This window comes from Ceratotherium simum, chromosome 10 (assembly GCF_057802395.1).
Source record: "Ceratotherium simum simum isolate JZ-2026a chromosome 10, ASM5780239v1, whole genome shotgun sequence".
NCBI lineage: Eukaryota > Metazoa > Chordata > Mammalia > Perissodactyla > Rhinocerotidae > Ceratotherium > Ceratotherium simum.
Genome location: NC_141909.1, coordinates 620,122 through 644,205, shown reverse-complemented (window position 1 = coordinate 644,205; position 24,084 = coordinate 620,122). Strand labels below are relative to the sequence as shown.

At 56.6% G+C, this 24,084-nt stretch overlaps 1 protein-coding gene across 3 annotated transcripts in view; it reads left to right on the top strand.

The window, feature by feature from the left end:
* Positions 1-24,084, top strand: part of TFDP1 (transcription factor Dp-1) — a 45,533-nt gene that overhangs the window by 12,451 nt on the left and 8,998 nt on the right. For all 3 annotated transcript variants that reach the window (XM_087435793.1, XM_087435794.1, XM_087435792.1), the window contains 6 exons: positions 10,290-10,356; positions 18,080-18,186; positions 21,347-21,468; positions 22,656-22,821; positions 23,195-23,338; positions 24,013-24,081. In XM_087435793.1, the coding sequence (XP_087291919.1) occupies positions 10,290-10,356; positions 18,080-18,186; positions 21,347-21,468; positions 22,656-22,821; positions 23,195-23,338; positions 24,013-24,081 (675 nt within the window). The remainder of the gene's footprint in view (positions 1-10,289; positions 10,357-18,079; positions 18,187-21,346; positions 21,469-22,655; positions 22,822-23,194; positions 23,339-24,012; positions 24,082-24,084) is intronic.

Genomic DNA, 24,084 nt, shown 5'->3' with positions numbered 1-24,084 from the left:
ACTTACTGATGAATCGGATCCTAGCCTGCCGTTGTGTGTCCTCTGGTCACTGCCTCGCCGTGTCCCCAGCAGGCCCCGGTGAGCAGTCTTACCCTCCACTGTTCAGCAGTGAGAGAAGGCAATACACACCGCACACAGCTAACCCAGTGCAAATCTGCCACAGAAACTCCAGAAAGTGGGACATAAGCAAATATTTAAAAATTGTTTTGGAACCATGTTATGTTTTCTTCGAGGCAGTTTTGCATTTGTGCCTATTCTAGAATAAATTTGATATTTTTCTGGCAGAAAAGCCGAGGTTTAAAGTGGTGCCTGGAGGACGCAGTCAGAGGCTGGGCTAGAAGCAGATCCTGTGGCTGGATCTGCGCCTTTCTAGGAAGGGCTGTGGCTCTGGGGCTGAGAGATACTGAATCCGGTGGGCACGCGGGACCTCATGTTTCGGCGTGAGCAGAGGCACTTCCCTCGGGGTGCTGTGTGGAGTGGGGGGAGGATGATAGGGTGAATGGTTCCATGTTGGGTTGACACCCGGGTCCAGCGTGGCGCAGGAGGTGGATGGAAGTGTTGATGTGTACTGACTCTCTGAAGAGTTGGCTCTGATGCCGTGTGCGGGAGGCCGAGGCGGGTGCTACTGCAGAGGAGCTGGAGAATCCTGGCACTTCAGAGCTGGGAGAGACTGGAGACGGCCACATCCGACCAAAGAGAGGAGCTGAGGAAGTTAACCTGCGCTGTCCATTTGAGCCCCGATTTGCTTATCTTGGGGGAAGGACAGCTGTAGCTGGGTGATCGCTGATGTCAAGTCCCCCTCACCCCCAGAGAACTTGGGGTCTCCCTGGAATTTCAGATCCTGGCGACTTATCCTCTGCTCCTGGCACAAAAAGAACCCTCCCCGTCAGCTGCACCCGTTCCTCTCCTTTTCCTCTGCCCTGCTGGAATTTGTAGCTTTAACTCTTGCCTCCTCCACGCCCCTCACTGACTGCCTGGAGACTCTCCCTCGAGGCCGTGGGCTTCTTGGGGCCCACTTACTGCAGCCACTTCAGTCTTGGGGCAGGGTTGGCTTTCGCCTGGAGGTTTCCTCTCTGCACTGTCGGTTTTCTCTTCTCCAGCCAAATTCTGCCCTGCCTGTGGCTCGGCCAGCTGTCTAGGACCTCCTGTCCTGCTCTGTCCACTCTCTGTGGATGTGGCCTCTGCTCCTTGGGCTCTCGCCGCCATCTTAGTCTCTTTTCCGCGGATGCCCCGTGGGGTCCTGACCTCGGCTCTGCGGCATTCGGCCTCCATCCTCATCGTCCCTAAATCTTGTTATCCTGGGGACTCTGTCCTTTGTTTAGAAAATGACAGTAGCCTGATGCTTTATCCAATTACAGAAATATAGATTTTATTTAAAAATTCAAAGGGTATCAGAAAGAAAGTTAATGGTCATCTGAAATCTTAGTTCAGGATGACTCTATTAAAATATTTTGGTGATTGTTTTGGGGGATAATTCCCTAGATGTGTGTTTAAACGTACACACATATTACACACTTTTTTGCGTAAATGAACTTACCGTTCTGTTCCCTGCTGTTCTATTCCACAGTGTGTTGCTGGGATTCAGTCTCTTGAGGGCTGTTGGCTGGAGGTTGCCCTCAGTTCCTGGCCACATGAGCCCCACTTTGGGGTACCTTACATCATCAGAGTTAGCGTGCGAGCCAGGGGGAGGGAGGGAGATGGAGAGGGAGACACGGAGAGAGACAAAGACACACGCACGCACACGTGCGTGCCAGCAGGGCGGAAGTCTTGGTCTCTTGAGGCCTAACCTGGCCTTTGCAGGTTCGGTCACCAGGTCAGGCCACACTCGAGGGGGATTGGGCAGGGACGTGAAGTCCTGCAGGGGGGAGGCCGCCTCACCTCTTGGTGCTGGGCGCTTCCAGGCCTGCAGGGGGTCCACTCCCAGAGCCGGCCACAGGCTGTATCTGCTGGACCTGCCTGGTCTAGAGTCGTCCACGGGGACGTGCCCCTGTCCACCTGGAGTCTGAGGGAGGGCTACGCAGGAAACACAGGACGGAGCAAGTGAGGGCGGGTCTCAGGAGGAGCTGTTGCCAGGAGGGCCCTGGCTCGCAGTCAGGTCCTCTGTCGGGGGTCGGCTTGCTCCCCAGCCCTTTTAAAAACCTCTTGATTCTCAGTTTGAATCAGATTCTCTCGATTCACAACCTGAAGCTTGTGATATTGATTAAAGTTGCATTTATTGTGCAGTTTAATTTGCAGAATTAACGTTTTCTGCTCAGTAGTGTGGTGTGTGTCCCTCTGTGAGGTTGGGAGCTTTCTTCCTGTCTCTGCCTACTTTCATGTTGAGGTTGCTCTTGGGTAGTTGATGTTCTTACTGCTATTGTGAAAGGGGCTTAATTTTTATCTTTTGTACCAGGTTGTTGCTGATAGGAAGGAAAGCTGTTGATGTGATACTAGCTTTGTTCATGGTTTTCACGGGGACTGATAGTGATGACTCCTGTCCTCCTCCTGGTCAGTTGTCTGATGGGTGCAGGAGCCACCAGACAGCCCCGACATACTCTGTGTCCCTGTGGTTCCGGAGTGCTCCGGCCTGTTACTGTTGGTCAGTTGCTGGTGGCTGGTGTGCGTGCGTGTGAACTGTCGCTTGGAGGGAGCCCATTGTGATGAGAGAGTCAGGCAGACCTGACCTCATGACGTGCGTTGCTGAGGCGGTGAGGTGAATAGTACACGAAGGTTCCTCGTGCTTGTTCGTGGTGTCGTCCCTCGCGTGGCCATTGTGGACTGGTAATGTGCTTGGAGGGCTACATTTGCCAGTGTTTTTGTATAAATAGCGATAAGTGAGGTTGGTTTGTAGTTTTCTTTTTCTGTGGTATCTTTTTCAGGTTTTCACGTCATTATGCTGTTTAAAACCTCTGCCCCTCATCCTTTCATTGGCCTCATGGTTGTGTTTTCTTGCTTCATCTTTGACTGACACCTGCGTGTCAGTTGGCAAGCTGCCTGACCCACCGCCTGTTTCTGTAAATCAAGTTTTATTGGAACACAACCTTGCCACTTGTTTGATGCCATCTGTGGCTGCTCTGGTGCTGCGGCGGCCCAGCTGGTCGTTGTGGCGGAGACCGGCGACCCTCACGCTAGAGTGAGCCCCTCTCCTCCGGGCTGGTGAGCCTCTTTGGTCAGGACGTCTGGGGTCCTTGCTGCCTGGTTTTCTTTCCAGGCAAACGTTCGGCCCTCACAGAGCTTGTGTCCTGGAGGGGAGAGGCAGCAGGGACAACATTAGTGACCTGCGTAGTAAGTTAGGAAGGGTGAAGAGGACTTGGGTCGGGCGGCAGGGAATGTGGAGGGCGGGGGCTGGCAGTGCCAGAGAGGTTCTCCCGGGTTGCGCCCAGCCCTGCCGGCCTCGCCAGCACCGGCCACCCCTCCCCTTCTCACTGGGAGGGACCCTTCCCATGTGAACGCCCAGCCCAGACGGCCCTGAGCTGTGCCCTGCCACCCGGTCAGGAGTCCTTGGCTCTCTGACAGCCCCTGAGAGGGGCGGATGGGCCCTGGGCCCGGAGCCTGGGTCTCTGTCCAGCTGAGGAGTTGCAGGTTCTCCTGGGGGCGCTGGGAGGGACCTGTGGGCACGTGCGGTATAGGAGGCGGGTGGGTGGGGAACGGGGAGGCCAGTGGGGTGATACGGAGTGTGGGGGACACGCGGCCTGGCCCGGGGCTGCCTGTGAAGCGTGGTAGTCATCGCACACCCTCGCGGCGGCCACGGGGGTTGAATCTGTCCCTGTTTCTAAACTAGTACGTTTGCCAAGTTAAGTAAAATCATCGTATTCACTTTCCTAGTTTTCGTTTTTGATTGGTTCAGCTTTTTCTAGCAGGTTATGTGTTTTACTGTTATTGTACTATTAATGGGATAATTTTATCTAATATAAGAGAATAATCAACTTTCATTTCTATTGAGTACAAACACAAAAGGCTGAATACACTTTTTCTGAGAAAAACTAAGGTTAATTGGGGCAGACGGGGCCTGTGCCGTTGGTGTGTGGACGCATCTCACGGTGTGACGTTTCCCTCTAGGAAGCAGGGTTTGACTCTTCAGTATAAAGATTTTGTAGGAAAACAAGTCTGGTGCGCTTATCTTAAATTAATTGCAGTGTCAGTAATGCGTTGTAAATGATAAAAACTGCGTGCGTCTTGGTGCTCGTCGTCAGCGCCTGCAGGGGCGGCCTGGGCTGGGGGGCACGGGGTGACCGAGTGAGTTTGATGTCTGTGGTTGTGTAATTGGAGTTTGTAGGGTTTACAACTGTCAACCTATGCCTCTGGCTTCACGACGGAAATCCAGGGAGGCTCTGAGAGTCCACCGTGGAGCATCCTGCAGTACGTCCGATGCCGTGGCTGCTGCGTGGCCTTGGCCTGACCTGCTGTGCTGGTGGGGGTGAGATGCTCGCCTGGCGCCCCCGGAGTCCTGGGTTCTGGGAGGAGAGGGGAGCAGGGACGCGGCGCAGGCAGGAGCCGTGTTCTGCAGGCTGGTTTGCGCCCCTTATGAGTCTTGTTCGTAGCAGTGCCGTCATCAGCAGGCGGACCTGTGGAGGCGTCGCTAATAACTGCTCACAGTGACCTCTTGCAGCTGGTCCAGGACCTTCCTGCTTTGAGCTCTGGCTGTCCTGTGCCCCAGGACCCCCTGGGGACCCCTAGTCCCACGTCAGCCCGTGTGTGGATCTTTAAAGGTTCACATGTCAAGCTGTAATCCCCGTCAGGCGGTGAGGGAGGTCGGCTGGTGCAGCAGGAGGACGGAGCCGGACTTCAGAGTTGCCCAGGGTCACGCCGGCCAAGGGGCAGCCGACCACAGGGCAGCGAGAGTGGGGCAGAGGTGGGGTAGGTGTGCTCTTTGCAGGTGGAGAGCAGCGAGTGGCAGTGACAGGCCTGCAGCCCACCACGTGTGGTCGAGTGGGCAGGAGGGAGCTAGCTCTCTTCCGTGGGACGACGGTGTTTTCCACTGTGCCTGGCTGGGTCTTGCTGCATCTCACAATTGTTGACGGGGTTGTGATGAGTTTTCAGTCGTCCTCTGGGGCTCGTGCTCCACGAAGGGGGCGGTGTTTCAGAAAACACCATTATGAGAAGGCTGAAGCTGCCATTCTGGGTGACGACACCGATGACCTCTCCATGTGTCCCTGAATTAGTTCACGTGGGTTCTCCCCTGACTGCCACATTGTCATGGTGGTTCCGTCCCGTGTAGTGTGTTCTCACAGTGCTGGGGCCTGGGCCACCCGTGCCACCACAGTGTCCCCTGCACCAGCCACTGTGCATGTGGGAGGCTCTGTCTGGGGGGCTTTGTACCTGCGGGTGGTGGAGACATGATGTTGGGCCCACACATGGCCTGGAGTGGGTGGGCTCGTGTCTGCTCCAAGTGGGTCTTCAGCCCACGGACCCGTCTGTCGCCTTCATAGAGAGCAGAATTGGAAGGAGTATGCTGGGGCCTTGGGTTCGGATTGGATTTGGGAAAATGTGTGGTCTCATTGTATGATGAGCTAGTGTGGGAACTGGTGTGGTTAGTCGTGGTGGAGGCCAGTTGGCCTCGAGGGTCTATCCTGCTCTGATGCTTTCCCTATGAGGCCTGTAACTGCTCAGTTGTTGGAAGCGGCTCTGCTTTTCCGAGCAGCCTTCCCCCTGGCTGACCAGAGACCACCACAGCCCACGTTCCCAGGGCCTCACTCCTCACGGAGGCAACTGGAAAATGTGGCTGTTGGTCTTTATCTGAGACCAGGAGACCTGGGTAAGTTGTTCTGGTCGTGACCGTTTGTCAGTCACTCACATGATGTCGGGAAAGCTGCCCGTACTGTCAAGATTTGCTTTGAGAATACTTTCTGTGACTCCCTGGTTTGAAGAAAAGAAGCACTTTTTTTATGTTCTATAGAAAAATCTTTAACCACTGTTATCAATTGCTGTGAAGCAAATGACCCCCAAATTCAGTGGCTGAGAATAACAGTAAACGTGTGTCCCCCTGGACAGTTCGGAGGGCTGGGAATTTGGGGATTGCTCACTGGGGAAGCTCTGTCGAGATGTCCCTGATCTGCAGCCATCTGAAGGCCTGGGGCCGGGAGAGTCTGCTTCCAAGGAGGCTGTGGGTGGGGCCCTCACATCTACTCACCCCACCTCTCCGTGGAGCTGCTGGAGCGTCCTTGACCTGCCGCCAGCTTTCCTGAGTGAGCAATCCAGGGAGACAATGACCCAGCCCCGGGTCACACTCCGCTGTTCCCTCCGTCTCCATCTGATCTCCGGCAAGAGCCCACTGGGGAGGGAGGGATGGGCGGGCGGGGGCCTCCCAGAGGCTGGCTGCTCACTCCCCTCAAGCCGTCTGGGGTCTGTGGGCTCCAGGTTCTGTCTGTAAGGAGGTCGTTCTCCAGGGGTGGTTTGTAGAACGTTCTCACGTTGCTGTTCAGATGATCTGTGAACAAGAGAACTGTGAGCTGTGTTTTGGTTTTCTGAGCTCCTCAGTGGAAAAGCGTGCTTGCGTGTCCTCTGCGATTTTAACACACGGCATGTTGTGAAATAGGGATGATTTCTGTGCCGGTCAGACGCGCTGTGGGGGAGCTGGTCGCTGCCCCATGTGGGGACAGGACAGCTGGTCAGCAGCAGCTCGGCTTCCTCTGGTCGGATTTCCCATCTTGTGGGTCTCGCCCGCCTGGCTGGGCTGGGTTTGTGCTTGTTTACACGGCAGCTCTGGGGAGAGGTCTTTCAGAGGCAGCGCAGCCTGGGAAGCACGCCTGTGGGTCGGGCATTCTCAGGGCGACGTCACAGCTGGGGTGCCCTGGCCCTGTGGTGAGGACGGCCCCGGGCCCTCGGCGTCCAGGCCCGAGAGGCAGCTGTACCGCGGCTGACAGAGTCTGCTTTGACGTCGGCTTTGCTTTCTCGCAGGCCCCGTGCACTGGGGTTCTCGCTGTCGAGAACAAGGGGCGACGAGGACCCGTGAGACGCAGGTGGCGACCGAGTGTCCAGCCCTGAGTGGTGCACACGTGGCTGATGGAATTCGCACAAGCTGTCCATCACGGACGTGGCTGTGGATTAAAGGTCCAGCCCGATTGTCTACATTAGGTTCTTTCTGGAGTTCAGGGGGCGGAAACATAGTTGTAATGAGCGTGAGCAAGTAGACTTTAAGGATTTTTCTGGTGTCCAGGAGCAGAAATGCTGCTTGTGTGCAGGTGTGGCCGGAACTGTGGGTGTGACGCCTCTGTCCCTAGTTTGGTGCTTGTGTGGTTTGCTGTGTTCTCTTCACCTGCTCTCTTCCCTTATCTCCTGTCCCCGTGTCTTCCTGTTACTCCTCAGCTCTAGATCATAAAATCGAGGCTTGCAGAGAAACACTGGTCTCCTTATCCATGCTCAGATTTTTCCAGAAAGGGCCGTGCTGGTGTGCTCCTGGCCCCTCCACTCACCGGGCAGCTACCGCAGAAGCGTGTGGCTGAGGGAAGATGAAGCGTTTCTGCCCAAGAGAGAGCAGGTTTGACTGACACGCCTGAGTCAGGCTGTGCGTCCCCCAGAGTGACGGGTCAGCTCCTGGGGCCTTGGGCTTCCCAGATCTGGGTTGCGGAGTGATTGCAGGGGTCAGGTCCCCGCCGGGGCTGACGCGAAAGGTCAGAGCAGGACTGAGAAGCATCCGGAGGTTCCTGCGACACGTCAGAGGCTCCCGTCTGACAGCCAGTGATTGCAGCTTCCTTGGCCCATGTCAAAGGTCGATTCCTGTGGGCAGTCAGTGTACCAGGGCGTGGAGCAGCACCCAGTGGCCTCATTGAGATAGGGTGGGGCAGAGGCCCGGACCCACCGAGACAGACCTCCAGGACCAGTAACAGGCCCTGTTCTCGTCGAGTCTTGGCACTCTATGGCCGCCAGCTGCATTGTCCACTGGGCGTACACTCCTGTGTCAGTTCTGGTGGAGGATGATGGACAGCACGTCAGAGCCACCTTGTATGGAGCCGATGAGCTCCCTGGGGTTGCAAGAGGGACAAGCCGGGGGCGCCAGTGTTGTGCAGGGCCGGGCCATCTGACAGTGGCTGTCGTCCAGCATGAGGGTGGTCCAGGCTGTCTCCTGGCCTCTGTCGGGTGCGTGGCCTTTGCAGCCCTTCCCGACCCCAGCTGGGTCCTCACTCTGTGGCGGTGGGCGTTCTGTGGCTCCAGGGTGCTTTGGGCCTGTGTCCCTGGGACGTGGCTGGGACCAGCGTGACCAGGCTCCCAGCAGCACTTGCACCGGTTCCTCAGCCCAGAGCTGGACGCCCTGCTGGGCCCGGCTGCCCTGGTCCTTTTCTCCTGGCCGGGCGTGCGGGCTTGCCCTGCTCTGTATGGCAGTGGCCGCATGGTCAGCGTGATGTCCATCCTTAGCCGGCTCCTGGTCGGGGGGTTCAGAATGGGGCAGTGTGAATGTGTCAGTGTGAATGCCCTCGCGGGCAGGCGCTCGGCACCCTCCCTGTCTGGGTGGGTGGAGTTTTGGAGAGTCCAGGAAATGGCCCACCTGGCCTTGCTGGGCTCAGAGGCGTGGCAGTGGTCCCTCAGCCAAGTGGCCCTGACGTCCGTCTCGGGTCAGGTCAGTGGGTCGGATTGCTGCCACGGTTTCTTGCAGGGAGTGTGCATCTGGGCGTGTTGGGTTTCTTGTGGCTTCATGGGCATGGTGCGCCCGTCCCCCTCTGGGGCAGGGCCTGAGGCGGGCCGTCTCCGCAGCCGGTCTCAGGTGGGCTGCACCTGTGTGCTCCGGGCTGGTCGCCGCCACACGTGCACTCGGAGGAGGTCCCTTCCGGAGGCTGCAGACCTGAGGCTCCTCCGGGGACGGGGCTCCAGCCCCGCCGGACCCCTGGGCACTGCCGTTTTTCCCAGAGCGGAAGAGAATGAAAGCTGTGAGAGGCCCTGGCCTCCTGGGGCCGTGTCTGATCCCTCACAGGCTGGCTCTGTGCCTGCACATCCAGGAGGGAAATCCAGAGGGTTTTGTTTTAACGCTCGCTCTGGTGCGTGTGTGCAAAGTGACTGTGTATATGCGGGTGTGAGCCCCTACAAGCCTGGGCCCCTGGGTCTCCTGGGGCTTCATACTTTGCAGCCCGCTGCCCTGGTCTCTGGTTGTCGGAGGCCTGGGCGTGAGGGAGGGGAGGCCCGTCTGCCCAGATTGACTCACCCATCTCGTTTGTGTACATGTGTGTGTATTTGTGTGCAGGTGTGTACACGTGTGTGCATGTGCATGCGTGCACCTGCATGGTGTGTATGGTGTGTGTCGGTGTGTATACGTATGAGTCTGTGAGTGTGTGTGTGTTTACATGCACAGGTGTGTGCACACACGTGTGATGTCCCCTGGCATGTCAGGTGCTGGGAGGCTTGGGTTTCGAGCCCCCTTGGTACCCCGGCGGAACCTTAGTGGTGTTTGTGGGGGGCCATGGATGCTCTTTCTGGTCCTTGGTGGGGAAGAGAGACTCATGGTTCTCAGACCCGGGGGCAGGTGTTGCACGAGCCCCAGCGCTGACCGTGCAGGATGCCCATCAGGCCTTAGGACCTGAGTTCTCCTGATGGAGAATCTGGAGAAACAGAGGCAGGAGATAGGTCCCAGTCGTTTCTCCACCTGGAGACGGGCACTGTGACGTTCCGTTCCCCCGGCCTCTTCTGTGCTTGTGCGTGCTGCCCTTCATCTGACCTTGCGTTGCACCTACAGGTACTGGCCCCGCTAGTGGGCGCTGCTGTATGGGTCCTGCCTAGCATGCCCTGTGGTCACCCCGGTTACGAGGTGGGGGTGCTGGGGTGTCGGGCCTCCTGCAGTCGTGAAGGGGCAGGGAGGGACGGAGCCCGGCTGCCTGGCCCAGGCCCGCGCTCCTCCTGTGCACGGAGGTGTGTCCGCTCCCTGCTGGGGAGGCGTCACTGCTCCCCGGGCTCTGACCAAGCATAGGCCCTGCCCTGTTCTCAGGCTGGATCGCCGGGTTCCTTCCCAGGTGGTTGAATGAATTTTCATTTCCACCCGCGGTCCGCCTGTGCCCGCCTCAGACACCACCATTTGAAATACACGTGCCGATTCATGAATAAAAGCAGTATTTCCTTGGTATCTCAAGGGCTAAGCTTTAAAGGCTGAAATCTTCAGATGATCTTTTAAGCTGATAATCACAGCCAAATAACTCGGAGGCCTCAGCCCCACCGGCCCCTGCGAGGGCCTGGGCGCCCCCGGGCTCTCTGCCCTTGTTTACCTGAAGGTGACGTCTGTGTCTCCAGTGTGTTACTTTACACCACCCTCTCATGAGGATGCTCATGACGACCTCGGCTTGTCCCCTCTTCGATGTCGTATTTATTGCTGTTGTTGTTGCTTTCTGCAGGCCGGTCTAATTGAAGCCAACGGGGAGCTAAAGGTCTTCATAGACCAGAACCTTAGTCCTGGAAAAGGTAAGGCCGCTGTGTCGGAGATGCGAGTCTGTTGATGAATGTGTTCATGCGATTCTCTGATGTGGAAGCCCCTTGTCACCCGTGGAGGCCCCCCTGTGGGCTCTGCTGCCCGAAGCCCTCCACGGCCGGGGGATGCACCACTGCACACACATGCTGGGGGCTGAGTGTCTTTTGGTTTGTAAGTCACATACTATTTGCAGAAATTCAGGAAATGTAGAAAACTATAAAGAAGAAAATATAGGCCACTGTGTTCTTCCCGCCTTGCGGCCAGCGGGGGCCCTTCCAACGTCTCCTCTGTGGCCAGTCATACCGACTGTTGAAGCAAACTGGAATCTAAGGGCTCGTGGCACGCACACGGGTGGTGCGACCGGCGTCCACGGCAGTGAGGTGCACGTGAACCTGTAGTAGCTCGGGGGGTCGATGCTGCTCTGCATCTGGGGAATCGGGAGGACGTGGGATGGGTCAGTTAGCACTTCCCTCCTGTAGGTGACACGTGATGAACGTCACAGGCCTGTGCGTCTGAGCTTGGGTTATTTCCTCAAGTAAACTCCGGGGTGGGGAGTTGCTAGGTCGGAATGCTGGACGGGCACCTCAGGCTGATGGGCGGCACCAGCCGGCTGCAGCTGTGCTGGTGTGGGGCTGTGTCAGGTCTGCGCGGGGCTCTCGATGCGGCTTGTTAGGAGAGTGCAGAGGGGGCTGTGGGGACGCTGGCTGCATCTTACGGAGACCTTGCTGCAGGGCTGGGGAGAGCGAGTGGGTGGCTGCAGCGTCACCTCCACCTGTTGGTGCTAGCCGTCCTGGTAGCTGCGAGGCCTGTGGGTGAGGCTTAGGTTCTGGTTAAGGACCGCTCATTTCTGGTTTCTCTCGTGATCCTCGTACATACAGTTATTTTTTACTCTAACAGCGAGGCCCAAATAGGTGGTCTCTTGGTGCCTGCTGTGACTGTGGGAGAATCTGAGACAGGTGCCAGGCCCCACTTGGTCTTGCCGTGTCCCAGCCCCTTCACGTCCCTCTGTTGCTGGCAGTGCTGATGGGAACCAGCCATCTCTTTCCCCGTACACTCCTCCCTGTGGAGCCAGGTCCCAATGCCCCGAGGGGCCTGGGTGTCGTGGGCTGGTGGACTCATGCCTGTCCCGTGTCCCAGTGGGAGTTCACCTTCAGGTGCCTGTGGAGGCTCGCCTGCCTGCAGAGCCTCACACACATGGCCACGTGCCGGCCGTCCACGCCCTCCCCCTGCACCCTGTTGAGGGCTCGGCTGATCTCTCCTCCTCTCACAGCAGCCACTCGCCCGTCTGGAGCGGGGCTCGGCCGCGGGCCCATGTGTGGTCCCCCAGTGTCTCCGCTTCTGGGACGTCGTGGCGGGTCCCTGCTTCTCTGCCGATGCTGTTCCTCTTTCCCTTCGTGTCCAAGGACGGAGAGCCCCTGGAGGATGCAGTGTTGGCAGACGTCTTTATCTTGATCATTTCTAGCGTTCACAGATTGCTTGAGTGAAATATTTCAGTGTAACTAATTGGACATTAAAAATTTTCAGAAATTTCAGGCATTACATTTTTTATTAAATGATGAAACGGAAATAATAATGAAAAAACCCATAGACTGTGCTCCCCTGGGAGTGATGGGAGCCTTTCCTGTGGGTGTTTATTTGAATTCCTCCATGGTTGAAATATTCCCAAGTAAGATTACTTAGGGCCGCATGCTGGCTGTCTCCTCCCTTCTTATGAACGAGTCTGTATTGAGTTGTGAACCAAGGAGTTGAATTGGAGGGATCGGAAAATAGCTTCTTGATTCTGCTGGCATATTCTGGTGTTAGCTCCGTGTGCCGTGTGTAACACCCTGTGGCCATCCTGGGCGTGGTCTGGTGCTCTGCGGCCCCTCGTCTTGCCCTGTGCGTTCTTCCAGCCTTGGTTGTCCAGCTTGCCTTTGCTGTTGCTGGCCCCGAAGCTCCGCTCACGTCTGCGCATGGAGCCCCTGGACCACGCACCCAGGCCTCCTGACCAGGCTCCTCTGGTCCCGTGGTGGGCCGTGGACTTGCCAAGTCGCCCCCTCCGTGGCTCTCCTGGCTCGTCCCTGTGTGTCTGTGGTTCTGCTGGGACCAGTGTGGCCCCAGGCGCTTGAGGCTCCCATCCCTCCCTCCGCACAGTAGTGCTTCAGGTGTGGGAAGGCACACAGCTGCCCCACTCCCCTGCTCTCCCCCAGCACACGCAGGCGAGGCTGCCACGTTTCTCCTCCTTCCAGATAACTTGTTTTTAACAAACGGAGCCGTTGTCTGTCCAAACACGCAGCCTGGTGCTGTTCTGGCCGGTGGGGGCTTGGACATAGAGGGAGCAGGACCAGGTCGTCTGACTGCTGCCCTGTGGTGCACGTGCTCTGTCCCGTTGGTCCGTCTGTCACACGGGTTTCCCCGGGCCCTCCAGAGCAGCCCTAGGTTGGTGTTTGATTTGTTAACCGGGGACTAGCACCCGGCAGACGGACATACAAGGTTGACCACCACCGTCTTCGAGACTCAAAAAGCTGTTTTGCAAAAAAACACACTGAGCCCCAGGCTTTTGCATCCAAGAGGCTGACGCAGGGCTGGCGTGGGGCCTTCGGGGCTGTTCCAGGCTCTGCTCGTGGGTGATGCAGGCGGGCCTTCGCGCACGTTGGCTTTTGTGCTTTGGTCAGATGTGAGGAGTGGGAGCCATCTCTCGGCTGCCCCCTTTCACACTCAGTCAACCCACATCCTCGCCAACGCTTGCAGGTGTCAGTGTTCAGACTTCACGGGCCTGATCAGTCTTTCCTCTCCCTGCCTCCCTCCTGCCGCCCCCACCGCTGGACGGAGTCTGTCCAGGTGCCCTGCCCCCACCCCCTCCTCCTGGAGGAGCTCCCAGCCCGGCCCCTCATCTTGCCCTTGTTTCCTGAGGTTCCTCCACGGGCCTTGTCTTCCCGCCAGATGGGAGCCGCTGCTCTGGGGCTCAGGCCGCCTTCCTCTGCCACGCAGGTGCCCACGCACCCTTCCCAACGTGCCTGCTCCCTGCCAGTCCTCTGCACAGGCCCGACCTGGGGCCACAGCTGCCTGTGCGCCCTCTGCGCTGGTCTGCCTCTGTTTGTCCGCACTGCATCGTACTTGCTGCCTCTTCAAATTGAGAAGTTTGTGTTTATTACACAAATAACGTATGCTCACTGAGAAAGACCCCGCTGTATCTGCAAGGACAGTTAGAAGTGTGGATGCGTGTCGGTATTCACTGTGGGGGACACTTTCTGACCCCCTGTGTGTGTGCCTGTGATGTTCTGAGACTCGCACACTGCCTTCCGGGCAGTGTTGTGACCAGTTTCCGTGGCCGGGCCGTTCTGGGCCGTTTCTAAGCCCCTCTCTGATGCAGAGCTCTCATACCTGTTGATTGATTACTGACGTAAACCCGGCTTTCTCCTGAGGAGCTCTGAGCCGTGTGTGCAGGCATGTGCGGGTCACTGTCTTCAGCCCCAAGATGCAGGGCTGTCCCCCACGCTCTTCCCTGGAGCATTGCTGCCCGCGTCTCGGTCCTCTATCGAGTGAGAGGGCGTTCCCCCCGGGACGCGTGTCGTTCCTTCTGCTTCGATGTCTTCAGCTGTAGAACAGGGCACGAAGGCAGGAGAGGTGAGAAGTTGGCGCTGACGCGTGGCTGGAAAGTTCGTGTTATTTATAACTCTTGAAACGTGGAGACTGCACCCCACGCACACGCACGCACACGTGGGGTGAATTCAGGCTGGCCCTTCTGCAGCGGTTGGGAGGGGAGCCCAGGGGTGAGGAGGCAGCAGACGTGGTCCGCCCCCGACGCCGCCCTCCGCGGATGCGGGGCAGAGGCGTCGGCACTCGCTCCCCCGTCCCTGTTTCCCCCAAGGACCTTTAAGGCGCGGCAGCGACGCCCGCCTGTGAGCCTTGCTCCTGGGCTTGAGACGATGACCAAGCTTCCGTTAAATGCTGCCCCGCGGAGGAGTGGTGTGGGTCCTCACGGGGGTTCGCGAGGACCACCTCCATCTGCAGAGGAGCTCCCCACAGGGCCCGTTTTTCCCGTGTTTACGTGGCTTGGTGTGCGTGGGGCATGTGGCCGCTGCGACAGGAAGGAAGGAAGCTCTTCCTTTTGGGAGAAGAGAACCGCTCCAGGGCCACTGCGCCATGGGGCAGTACCCGCTCCCACCCACCGCAGAGCCGTGAAGACGCAGCGGCAGACGGGCCTCGTTCTGGGGACCATGGGCCGTGTTAGCAGACAGAATATTTGTAGCATGGTGGGCGAAATCGTAACTTTTGAAACATTAGGCTCTGAAAATTTAAAAATGTTTGCTTTAAATTATTTTCAAGGAAACACTAAACCTTATAGTTTCGTAATTTAAGATACCTTAAAACATAGATTAACAGAACGTGATTACTAATTATAAAGATATGCTTATGTAATATTTTTAGAATCCTTTTTCTGTTGATGAAAGCAGAATTTACATGAAAGCACATTTTACGGTTGAAGCAATACTATTTCTATTGAGTCGATTCCTGGACAGTGTTACAGTTTAACCCGTCTTGTTACTGAAATGCTAGTTCCTGCCCCCAAAAATAGATTGTGACAGTCTTGATCAGAAAAATGTGTTAAGCATTCTGATTTATGGCCAGATTAAACCAAAAATGAGATACCTTTCCATCCTTGAGCTTGACCAACAGTGACGAGTTTTACAGAGTCAACAGTTGACCTAAGCCTCGGAGAGGGCAGCTCCGGCCCCTGGGTGTGTGTGCGCCTGTGATGTGTGCTTGTGTGTGCATGCCTGTGGTGTGTGCATGCCTGTGGTGTGTGCGTGCCTGTGATGTGTGCGTGCCTGTGGTGTGTGCTTGTGTGTGCGTGCCTGTGATGTGTGTGTGCCTGTGATGTGTGCTTGTGTGTGCGTGCCTGTGGTGTGTGCTTGTGTGTGCATGCCTGTGGTGTGTGCATGCCTGTGGTGTGTGTGTGCTTGTGTGTGCGTGCCTGTGGTGTGTGCTTGTGTGTGCATGCCTGTGGTGTGTGCGTGCCTGTGGTGTGTGCGTGCCTGTGATGTGTGCTTGTGTGTGCGTGCCTGTGGTGTGTGTGCCTGTGGTGTGTGCTTGTGTGCGTGCATGCATGCGCGTGTGGAGCGGCCACATGGAGGTGCTGTGGTGAATCTTGTGACACAGAAGGTCGCTGGGACCGGGTCCCCTTTGGCGCCTCTGCCTGAGAGAAAGCCCTGCTCGGCCGCAGGGGGCCCGCCTGACGTCGGCCGCGCGTCCGTGAGGCAGAGTGAGAGCGTTTTCCGTGGCGTCTGTGTGTTCACGTGGTCGCTGGTTATGACGGAGCACGGCGCTGTGATCAAGGACGCCAGCCAGATCTCTCCATGGATCCTCAAGTCCCCGAAACAGCCTGAGCGGAGATGCAGGATATGTGCAATAGACAGCCTTTTCTGAATTTTAAAGGCCCCACAAATGGTGCTTGTGTTCTTGGATTCTGGCCGCGCGTGGAGAAAGATGGAAGATGGACGGGCGCATCTTCGACCTGAGAGTGGCTGCAGGGCCGCTCAGGGCTGTGAGGAGGGCTCTGCCGCTGCCTCCTGGCAGCTGTGACGAAGTGCTGACGGGCGTCAATTGTTGGTGCCTGAAGCGGGCCTGTCTGCAGACGGTGCTTGTGTTTGGAGAATTTCTCGCTTGACGAAAACACAGCGGAGAGACCCTGGTCGGGGCAGAGCCCTGACCCGTCCACTGCTGCCTCGCTCTGCCGTCGCCCGGGACCCCAGCTGAGAGAACACGGGAGTCCAGACGTGTGCCCGTGGCTATGGGTGGGTATGTTGTACGCGTAGTGGGCGGTGTTGTGGCCGGACCGGCGGGTCTAGCTATCTAAGATGACCGCCTGGTCCTGTCCACCGACGTGTTCTGACTTTGACGTGCAAAATAAGCTTTAAAATTTGGTGTTGGGAGAACTGCCGATGTTGACATGACTCTGCAAGCTGCTGCTCCAAGGTCTGTTTTCTTTCTTCAGATTCATTGAAAATTAGAGAATCATTTGCAAGTTGGAAAAAAAGCCCAATGCTATCTTTTTTTATGAATCAATCCAGTATTTCTGGAAACTTACTAGTCTGTATGAGAATCCAAAAAGGGAAATGTTTAATTGCCTAACTATGTATTTCAAATCTCTCAGTGCAAAATAGAATAACTTGATGTTTGTCTTTTAAAATGTTTTTCACATATCTAAGACAATTTTAAAAATTTGCTTTTGTTAAGATACAGATCTTTATCTTTAGAGGAAAATAAAAACTCAAAGTGGATAAACTTATTCACAGAAAATAATTTTAGTGTCTGTTGGCGTTGGTAAAAATACTAGCATTTAGCCAGCTGAACTGAAGGGTGTCTGTATTGGTCACCTTAGATTCCTAAGAGAAATTGCTCGGTGTTGGTATGTAGCAGCAAACCCCATTGTTTCCTGAATTGTGAAGACGCCTGTTCTTTGAAGTGTGTGGATTGTGAAGGGTTCCACACTGAAGCCTGAGGCTGAGCTGAGTGGGAGACGCCGTCTCATTGGACGGCTGGAGGCCGTGACGATGCCGACGGGGACGTGAGGGAGGTGTTGTCCCGCTGTTAGCCTCTGGGGAGGCCCCGCCCGCATAGCCATCACCTCCAACCCCCTCGAGGACCAGCCTGGCTCTCCGCTCGCCCACGGCTGGCCAGAAGAGGCTGTGGGCTTTGGGGAGACCTGAGGGGTCCAGGGGCATGACCAGAACGGGCTTCTCTCCTTGTGTGGCAGAGGCCTGGACGTGGACCTTCACCGGAGGGAGCTGAGGCCCTCTGAACTTGAGGGCCGAGCTCCTGCTGGAGGCAGCCTGCGCAGCCTGGTTCTCCTTTGGTTCTCCGTCAGGGCCGAACCATGCCGCCTCCTGCGGGGGCCACTGTGTGCCCTGCCCTCATTCCCAGGGAACCACCACTCATTTTACGTATCTCCTGTTTATTTTCTCTCTGCCCTCTAACACCATCAGGGCAAGGGCTTTATTTTTATACTTTGAATTTTTATCCTTTCTACTCTATCTTATATTTTATTATCTGTTATGTAAAATGAAATATTTTATTATTTCATTCACTGTTGTGTCCCCCGGACCGAGGACAGCACAGGCGTGGACGCTCTGAGTGTCCACCTGTTGACTGAGTGAACGTTCCCCTCCCCCCGGAGACCTTCCCCTCGGCTCTGTGCTGAGGTTTTCTCGGAACAGAGGGGGCCGCTCCTCACAGGGCGTTCTTCTTCCTGGAAACAGAAATGTGATTCCACTTCTCAAGGAAAAGGGGCTTGTTGGATTTCTAAACTAGTTTTGCGAACATATAGAGAAATGTTGGGATACGAGTTAATTCTGATTTTAAAATTCTGTTTTTTAATTGTCAGACAATTGTGGACTTTTACGAGCTGTTACCTCCAGGTCTTGCCGTCCCACCAGAATGTTGCGTTGATGGGCAGATGCCCCCCAGGGGCTCAGAGCAGGTGGATATGCCGGGGCCAGCTGAGCCCCCGGCTCTCGGACGCAGAAATGCCCAGAGGGGCTAGCTGTCCGGGAGAGCGAGCTCTGTGCAGCACCCCAGACTGAGAATTAAGCTTGGTAGAGTCGTGGCGGTCGAGCCACGGATCTACAGTGGTCAGCGGGGAGAGGATGAGTTTCTGATTGGAAGCATCGTCGTCCTGGACTGTCACTTTGACCCTGACTCGGGAGAGATCTGACCCCCGTGTGCTTGTTGCAGGGGTCGTGTCCTTGGTGGCCGTCCACCCATCCACGGTGAACACGCTCGGGAAGCAACTCCTGCCGAAGACGTTCGGACAGTCCAGTGTCAACGTCACGCAGCAAGTGGTGAGGCCAGGCGGGAGGCTGTGGCTCTGGGACGGCGGCCCCCAGGTTCCGGCATGGAGGTTGGGGGGGTTGACTTCTGTGGTTTGCTGTCGTGTGCTCGTGGGGCTGGGATGGTCACCGTGTCACCTTGCTCAGGTTTCAAGAGTGTTGGTTAGCACAGGTGGTTTCCGTGTGCTGGTGTGTCCCTCCTCCTCAGGGCTTTGTCTGTGTGGCTGGAGGGTGGGACCTGGGCCAGGACAGGGCAGCTTGGCCTTGACCCTCATCAGGGTGGACGTTGCTCCACCTGCCTGGGAAACGAGGGTGGTGTCCGTGCGGAGCTCATGGCGGGGTTAGGGCTCTGCAGGACAGCCGCGTCCCTGCCTGTCCCGTCCCATCCCATCCCTCGGGAGGGGCCAGAGGTGGGTCTGCGCTCCCAGGACCCTGCCAGGCACCCTCGCCCCTGTGTGCCCCACCCATGACCAGCTCCCACCTGTGGGATTTATCGGACCTCTTCCCGACGCAATGCTGGTTGGGTTGAAGTCGTCCCTACTCCTGGGCCGTGAGGAGAGAAGGGCGTTTACTGCCCACCTGGGCTTGTTCAGACCCCAGCTCCTGTTCTAGGCAGGTGTGCTCCCTGTCACTCAGCCCGTGAGGAAAATGTGATCATGTTTTCTTAGCACAATCGCTGTGGTTGTTTTGAAGGTGATAGTGTGTAGAAGTCCTCGACCATATTTGGCACGTCATAGCTTTTCAATAAATGTCTTTTTGATATAAATTATTCCACTTTATGTTTTACTTTATGGTTCCTATTATTTTATTTTGTAGGTACTGTATATTATATTTCAGCAGAGTTTAGCTTGGGATAAACCTCATGAAGTATTAGAACAGTTCTGTTTTTATTGCCAGTATAAATAGTTGAGAGGAAGATTAACATAAAGATTTTTCTATTGTGCCCCTTAAACTGTATCAGTCTGAAAGTTGAATCGCTGATTTTATTTTTTTTTTGCTGAGGAAGATTGGCCCTGAGCTAACATCTGTGCTCATCTTCCTCTACTTTGCATGTGGGCGCCGCCACAGCCTGGCTGACGAGTGTGTGGGTCCACCCCTGGGATCCCAACCTGTGCACCTGGGCCGCTGAGGTGGAGCTGGTGAACTTAACCGCTCGGCCATGGGGCCGGCCCCCTAAGTCGCTGATTTTAATCAAGGTGTCGTGGGTGGAGCTGGTAATGGTAACTCATCCTTCACAAAATCCCAGCACTGTGAGTTAAGGCTGCACGTTGTACACGTCTTGTAAATCGCTGTTTGCCAAAGGGTCAGAAGTGAGGGACTGGCTGGTTCTGACCGGGGAGCTGAGGCTTCGTCCTCACATGGGTGAAGATATAACTGGGGGCTCGTTGAGTCCCCCCACTTCACCTGACCCGTGCTGGGTGCTCGGCTCACAGCCCAGACTGTTGCCCGTGGGTCGAGATTTCCATGTAAAATAGAAAAGAAGAGAGAGAACCCGCGGTGTGGGTACCATGGGTGTGGCCTGCGGGCACGAGGAGCCCTCCGGGGCTCACCTGCCTGTCCTGTCGGAAGGCCCTTCTCGTGGTGAGCCGTCACTGAGCACCCACTGTGCGCCTGGCCCCCTGGCTCTCCTCGTGTCCGGGCCCTGGCCCTGAGGTTAGGTGGCCCTCTTCTGGGGGAGCAGAGCACGTGAGGCCATCACGTCTGGCCTCTGCCCACCTGCGGGGGCGTGCTGGTGTCCTGTGTCTGCTCTCCTGGGAGCGACCGGCGGGTCCAGGTGGACCCGAGGGACAGGAGTCTGTGCTGTGTGGACTGTGCGCCACGAGCCTCGGCGCCTGTAACGCACCCGCTGGGCGGGAACAAGTTCATGCGGCCTTCCCATCTTGGGGAGATTTGTTCTCGTTTCTCTCCTGTTTCATTTTTCAGAAAATTTGCTATTTGATTTCATGCTTTTGAATGAAGGTGATCTACAGTTAGAAAAACTGTGATGAAGCTTTTATCCCCGGAAATAGGAATTAAAAGAATGAAATTCGCTGGAGCTGTTTTTCTTGCCGTGGTTTGTGGGTCCTTATCATTGGCAGTGACCTGGGCTTAGGGATAATTTATGGAGTGCCCTGTCAGCTGAATTAGGGCCGTGCAGGTAACACACTTATCCCGCTAAGAAGGGGACGGGAGGGGGCATCCAGCTTAAAATAGCCCAGGCGGAAGTCCCTGAGGCCACAGTCTGCCCTCCTCGGGGCCGCCCTGTCCCCGGCACTGTGCTGTGTGGTGGCTGAGGAATGGTGTTCGAGTAATTCCCTGAGTCGGTTAATTGGTGTAGATGGTCGTGCAGCAAGATCTTGGAAAAGTTGGTTTTTCTTGGCTGGACGAGGCAATGTCTGTCCCCATGTCAGCGTTTGAAGGTTGACTGATGGAAGCCAAGTTCTAAGTCTCTGTTGTCAAAAGACAAGGCAGGGCTCCCTTCCTTTAGTGAGAAGGGTGGTGGGTGCCAGACACGGCGTGCGGGGGCGGCTCAGCGCTGCGTCTCCAGAGCTGCGATCACCGGTGTGTCCCCTGGGGCAGGGAACCCTGCCTCTGCTCCCTCCCCACCCAGTGCTGTTGGGGTGCCCGGGTCCCCCACGAAGCCGCCATCGAGACAGGGCTTCCCGCACACGGATGAGCTGGGGGCCCCCCTGTGTCCGCCCCGGGTCCCTTTTGTGTTGAGAGCTGTTCCCTGTTTGTCTTTGGCCTTCTGTTAGCACCACTGGAGGACAGTTTTATCCTGTCCAAGTCATCGAAGGAAGGGACATAAAAGAGGATGAGAGGGAGATAGAGGCGTGCAGGGTCCCGCAGAGTCCGTGCCCGGGACGCCCGGTTTACAGGCCCCACACAATGAGGTTGAGCTGACGGGGCTGTGCCCCCAGGTGTGTGCCGTGGGCTGGCTCGTCCGGGCTGCCTGATGTTCCTGCTGCTTCTGTTCACCTGGGAGAGGTTCTCGCTTAAGCCTGGTGGAGACAGCCACGTTCAGGGGGTGGGGTGCTGTCCTCTAGGGGCCAGGTGCCGGGTCCTCACCCCTCCTGTTCCTTCTGGCCTATGTGGTTAAGAAAACTCAGCCGTGGCTGTGGATGGTGGGAAATGATGAGGTGACGGCGTCGGGTGTGGGGTTCTGATCGTCTGCTTGTTTTTTTGGCCGTAGGTGATCGGCACGCCCCAGCGACCTGCAGCGCCTAGCACGATCGTGGTGGGAAGCCCGCACACCCCTAACACCCACTTTGTCTCCCAGAACCAGCCTTCAGACCCCTCACCTTGGTCTGCCGGGTGAGCACGTGGCCTACAGTCATGACTCTGCTCTCTCTGGCCGCAGGGCCGCGCCTCAGGCAGACGCACCATGTCCAGGAGAGATGGGTCCTCACTGCCCGCTTCTCCTTCCTCATCAGGGACCAGTTGGGCTGTGGGAGAGTCACCCCCTGGGGTTTTGGGGTGATGGCTACACTGTAGAGGGCAGAGAGCCGCCCCTTGTGGTTTTGGGGTGATGGCTACACTGTAGAGGGCGGGAGAGCTGCCCCCTGTGGTTTGGGGTGATGGCTACACTGTAGAGGGCGGGAGAGCCGCCCCCTGTGGTTTTGGGTGATGGCTACACTGTAGAGGGTGGTCAGCTCTTGGTGGAGAAGGGGAGGAAGCTGGCTTCTCAATGCAGGGTGACTTTGAAGTTCCCGTAGTCCACAACGGGAGGTGGCGTCCCAGCAACACCATGTGAATGTGATGGTCTCACCACAGCTTCACCCCTGCAGCCACACGTAGCCGCTGTTCCCCAGCGACGGCCCCCAGGGGCCCACCACACTGCTGCTTTGATTTTTGCTTCCACCAAAGCAGACTGATGTAGACAGTTTTACTCGAAGGTCAGCTGTGCGACTTTCCTTAAAAACAAACAAAAACAAAGCCACAGAACCATGTCTGTGTCGGCTCTGAAGCCAAGCTCCTCAGTCCTGGAAGTTCACCCGGTTAGAGCCTCGGGGGACCGGTCCCTCCACACGGTGACTTGAAGAGTTGAGACGTTGGCTTCCTGCAGCATGTGGCGCCCGCTGCCAGACGGCCGTCACGGCCTCAGCACCGCCTTGTCTCATAGCCTCCTCATATTTGCCCTAAAAGTTCCTAAGTTTGCAGTAAAGCTTCCCCAATCCCTGCTGTTGGTCGGCATCTTGTAAGAAGCGGTGTCAGTGTGTCTGTGCAGCAGACCAGTGCTGCGTCCTGTCCGCCCTTGTGGACTTCTGCCCCGTTTTTCCTGAGAGAGGTACAGAGGTGAAGTCTGGCCACTTAAATGTTGGTTTTCTGGCCTTTAAAGAAAGAGAGGAGGTGTTGGACGCCCACCAGTGTTCTGAGATGGGGTCAGGGCCGCTGGCCTCGTGTGGGCTCCAGCACCAGTGGATGCGGGCCCCTGGGGGTGAGCGTGTGTCTTGATTCCAGGCGGGCTCCAGAATGCTAAGGGGCCCCCGGTGTGTCCGCAGGAAGCGGAGCAGGAAAGGCGAGAAGAACGGGAAGGGCCTGCGGCACTTCTCCATGAAGGTCTGCGAGAAGGTGCAGAGGAAGGGGACCACGTCCTACAACGAGGTGGCCGATGAGCTGGTCGCGGAGTTCAGCGCCGCCGACAACCACATCCTGCCCAACGAGTCGGTAAGTGTGCGCTGCCCGCACGGGGGAGCTGTCAGCGAGCGCACTGGCATCGCACTGCCCACTCTGTTTGCATCTGAAGTAACTTCAAATGTGCGGAGAAGTTCTGAGAACCATGCTCAAGAGTTCTTCCTCACCCATGTGCGGCTAGGACGCCCGTCACCCCTGAAGGTTTCCAGGCGCGGGCTCTGGCTGGTGTCGCATGACTCCCCCAGCAGAAGCGCCCTCTCCCGGCCGGTCTGCGAACGCATTGGGAGTGATGCTGGCAGCTGCTGCGATGGGCTTATACCGCACGGGAGCGTCGAGGGTGCCCTTCCTTGAGTCTGTCTGCGAGCTCTGCTGGATCGTTTGGAATGCTCCCGCTCTGTCTCTGCAGGCTTACGACCAGAAGAACATAAGGCGGCGAGTCTACGATGCCTTAAATGTGCTGATGGCCATGAACATCATCTCCAAGGAGAAGAAGGAGATCAAGTGGATCGGTCTGCCCACCAACTCGGCTCAGGAATGTCAGAATTTAGAGGTACCCCGGCCTTTCATTCCCGTGTGTCCGTGTCGATTCACCCCCAGCAGTCTGTTGAAGCAGGCGCTGTCGTCTGCACCCCGGGTCCTGCGACAGGTCCTGTGCCGTCTGCGCCTGGCCTGGACCAGGTGGACAGGTGTTTCCCTGTGTCCTGAGGTCTCTGATCAGGGCCTGGACCAGGTGGACAGGTGTTTTTCTGTGTCCCGAGGTCTCTGATCAGGGCCTGGACGAGGTGGACAGGTGTTTCCCTGTATCCCGAATTCTCTGATCAGGGCCTGTCCCTTCCCGTCTGATGGTGCGCTGCCCGTGTAGCCTGCCTGGGCTCTGCAGATGCGCTGGCTGGGAGAGGCGGTCGGCCCAGTCAGGGCGGGGAACTCTAGTGTAGGTAAATTCTGAATCCTTGCTTGTGGCGTGTTTTTTTTTTTTTAACATCACAGTCATATCCAGAAAATGAGAGAAGACGGGAGAAGGATGTGTAATTTTGAGGTTGAGGAGAAACTCTCCCATCTTCTGTGGCACCTGCCATGTTCTACACTCGTCTGTCTCCCACCCTGGGATTCGGGGCAGACATTTTTGGCAAGAACATACTTAGATGACGTGTTGATATGGATTTTAAAATATGCCGTGTTAAACAAATTGTGACGACTTCTTGTACTGGTGGTTTATCTTTGAAGGTAGAAAGACAGAGAAGACTTGAAAGGATAAAACAGAAACAGTCTCAGCTTCAAGAACTTATTCTGCAGGTA